General features: G+C 38.8%; 1 protein-coding gene across 1 annotated transcript; it reads left to right on the plus strand.

Annotated features, from left to right (window-relative positions):
- Positions 1–1,998: 1,998 nt before the first annotated feature.
- On the plus strand, positions 1,999–3,132 carry LOC149200215 (disease resistance protein L6-like). Its single transcript, XM_089400883.1, has 2 exons — positions 1,999–2,790; positions 2,926–3,132. Exons 1-2 carry the CDS (start codon positions 2,077–2,079, stop codon positions 3,130–3,132), a joined length of 921 nt encoding a protein of 306 aa, XP_089257009.1. The 5' UTR covers positions 1,999–2,076.
- Positions 3,133–3,865: the final 733 nt, after the last annotated feature.

A 3,865-nucleotide genomic window follows, 5' to 3' on the forward strand; every position in this document is an offset into this window, starting at 1 on the left:
TGTAGAATTTTAAAAATAAAATAATTTCAATCTCTATTTTAACTATTTCTGAAACATGGTTACTATTCAATTATAGGTTTTTCAAGTTTTTTCCAAAATTAATAATAATTTAATAATACAAAATAACATATAACTCTAATGGATTAGGTTTTCAATATTCCCCTTTCAATATTCCCCGTGAAAGGGTGTATTTCCCATTAATTTCTTCGAACCTTAATGTGAAAAGGGTGTATTATTTCTTCTAACTATTCTGTATGCAACCCTTTTTAGTTGGAAAAATTGTAGAGATCAATTTGATTGACACATGGGAGTGGTTGCCTATTTGAATAGATGCGTTTCAAGCTGGATTCCATAAGATTTATAGTGGAGAACACGCTTTCGAGTTCACCATTTTGTCGGGTTCTGCTTTTTACGCGTATTGTGCTTTCTGGGATGGTGCACACGTCTGGGTATATGGATACAGCTCAAGTTTCACTGCAAGCATGGAAAAGTAAAATGAAAGAGCGAAGAGCATTATGGGTCCCACACTCAAATGCATAAGGACTCTAGCCTGTGTCTATGATTAGCAATGTGGACCCCACACGCAAAGTAGATTCTCGGTGCGACAAATTGGAGAGGTTGCCAAATTCTTTCGGCAGCTTGTCAAACCTCCATAGCTTGGACCTGTCTGTGTGCGACAAATTGGAGAGGCTGCCAGATTCTTTCGGCAGCTTGTCGAATCTCCACAGCTTAGGCCTGTCTAGGTGCGGCAAATTGGAGAGGCTTCCAGATAAGGTTGACGAGGTTCATGGCCTTGCAAATCAAATATTTTCCTTATTCTATTACCCTCTGCCTCTACAAGCAGCCTTTATGTAATCTCTGTACTCGCCACTTTCTTGCCCTGACAATTTATCCCCGCCTCTACAACTCCTAAAGTCGTCTCCTCCCTCTCCATTAACCATCCAGAGCTTTGCGGCACCCAATTTATCATTCTCTTTCAGTTTGTATAATCATCGAACAATTGCCAATGGCATACCCAACGCTTGCATCCTCGACCACCCAAACCCGCTGTGAAATCGAAGAAATTGAAATGGAAAATCAGAGATCTTCGAATGGTGCTTCCTCCTCTTCCACCGCCGTTGTTGATAAATACGATGTGTTTATCAACCATCGTGGGGAAGCGAAGAAGAACTTTTCCATCCATCTCTACCGTGCTCTTCTTTCAGGTGGATTAACACCCTTTTTAGATCAACAGGATTTGCAGGAAGGACTACCTTTTCCTTCTCAATTAGAAGCTATTATTAGAAACGCCTCCGTCCACATTGCCATCTTTTCACCGAAATATGCATAATCCCGTTGGTGTTTAGATGAGCTCCTGCTCATGCGACAGTCTGGGGCTCCAATTATCCCTGTCTTCTACGATATCAACCTTGCTGACCTTAGGTGGACAGCTCATAACAAAACTGAAGGTTATGGTCTCAGCTTGCACCAGCTTGAATTGAAGACAACGTTGGACCCTCGAACACAAGAAGCAAAGCTACGATATGATCCCGCCACTATTCACAAGTGGAGAGATGCTCTTTCCTCTGTTGCAGACATAAGTGGGTTTGATATGGATGACAAGTCTGATGGGTAAGACCTCCAAACCCCTCTCTATGTATACACTATATATGATACTTTGCCCTATGCTTTCATTTATTTATTTATTTTATGTTGGTGTTTTTGTGGATGAATATCTAGTGACGAGGTGCACATGATAGATGAGATCGTTGAACGTGTGGGTGAAATGATTAGAAAACTAGGGTTGTATGTGACCAAACATCCCACTGGTTTAAATGACAAAGTCACAGATTTTGAAGCTACAGTTTTGAAGCAATAGTGGGCTAGAAAAATCCAGGTTGCGGGCATAGTCAGCCTTGGTGGAATGGGGAAGACAACGTTGGCTTTAAAACTCTTCAATAGAATGAGTTCCAAGTACAATAAGTCCCTTTTTTAGCAGATGTTAAAGACAAGGCATTACATTTGGTGCAAAGGGAGCTTCTGAGGGGCCTGACTCAAAGAGAAGTGGATATAAATAACATTCATGAAGGTATAGGGATGTTTAAAAAGCATCTCAAATCTGCTCATGTCTTGTTAATTTTAGATGACATAGATCATGATAATCAGCTAGAGGCACTTCTACCAGTTAAAGATGTCTTAAGTCCAGATAGATTTATTTTAATTACATCTCGGTATAAAGGTGTGCTGGAAAGGTCACGAGTGGAAGAGTTGTGCATTTATAAGTTAACAGGCCTTCCTAGACAACACTCGCAACTGCTCTTTTGTTCATACCCCTTTTGTCAAACCAATCCACTCCATGGATTTGAAAATCTTGTAGATCAGTTTCTTCAAGTATGCAATGGATTGCCTTTAGCTTTGAAAGTTCTTGGGGCACTTCTCTTTGGAAAACCTGAATCATATTGGGATGCCAAACTTAGTGAATCAAAAGTTCAAATGAAAGTTTCACCTGATATAAAGAAGAGATTAAAAATCAGTTACGACGCACTCAGTGAAGAGGAGCAGAAGATCTTTTTAGATATTGCACTTTTTTTCATAGGAGAAAGCAAAACAAGTGCCATAACAGTTTGGAACGGATTTCTAGGGCTTACAAATTTAGAGGGCAAATGTCTCGTTGAAGTGGATGATAAAAATGTGATACATATGCACGATCAACTGCAAGACTTGGGAAGACAGATTGCAGAGGATGAAACGTCGCGCCGTCATTGGTGTCCCAACGGGGACATTGATGAATGGTTGCACAAATACTCCTCTGTACATCCTCAATCATTCAAAATTTTTAAATAGTTAACCTTTTTCAATTTCTCCATCATTTTTCACCTTCAAAATAATTAAATTTAACCATACCAAGCTGTATACAGTTTCTTGATTCTCCATCTGAATGAACAGGTTTTAACCGAAGCACGTAGATTTTGGCTTCTCGCTGAGGGGCATAGAACCAAACGATTGGGGAACCACGTGATTTTGAAGCTTCGCAATTGGCTGGAAAATATATGTTATTGTTTTCTTGGTCGTGATGTCATGAATTTTCAACTTGTTGAGACTGAAGGACATCTGCTAGATCGTATTTTGCCGGTGCATTCGCCAAATCTCTGATGGCTTTCTTGGCATCGTTGTGCCTACACTTGTCTACCTTCCTGGATTACAATTAAGAATTTTGTTGGGAATTTTCTGCTAAATTCCAAAACAAAATGATGAACAGAGAACAATGCTCTGTTTTTGCCACAGGATCTTAACATAGGGAAGCTATAATTGATTTCTGAGAAGACATATTTTTTCTCACACATAAAAACACTTTGTATTCATTAATAAAAGACTGCCTGTTACAGACTTCTTCCTCTCACAAAGGGATTTACACAAAAACACTTTGATTCCTCACAAAAAAAATACTCTGTCTCTTCCTGAACAATTTTACACAGCTGGGTAAAAATTTCTTTTAGTTACTGCTGTAAAAAAATCTTACATAACCCTGTTGTGCATTACAAAGAAAAACTTCTGTCTCTCTTTAAAAAAAATAGACACACTGCCGTGTAAAATAAACTTACATATGTGCTACTACGTTTTTCCCATTACATTCATGTTCTTCGCACTGCTGTGCATTTCCTTTCGTATTCAAAACCACAAAAGCAAAAACATTCCACGCTGCCCTGTTTTTTTCTTTCCCTTCGCACTGCTGTGCGTGCTTTGTTGCATATGTTTCAGAATGAACATAAAACATTACATTACATATTCACTTGGCCATACTCCTGTGAATAATAAAAAAAACAATAAAATTAAACTACTACCTATGTTCTACCAACCATCGTAAATTTCATTAATTACATTACTG

The sequence above is a fragment of the Pinus tabuliformis genome, chromosome 2_1 (assembly GCF_031772625.1).
Source record: "Pinus tabuliformis cultivar Carrire ecotype Pingquan chromosome 2_1, CPIR1, whole genome shotgun sequence".
Classification (NCBI taxonomy): Eukaryota; Viridiplantae; Streptophyta; class Pinopsida; order Pinales; family Pinaceae; genus Pinus; species Pinus tabuliformis.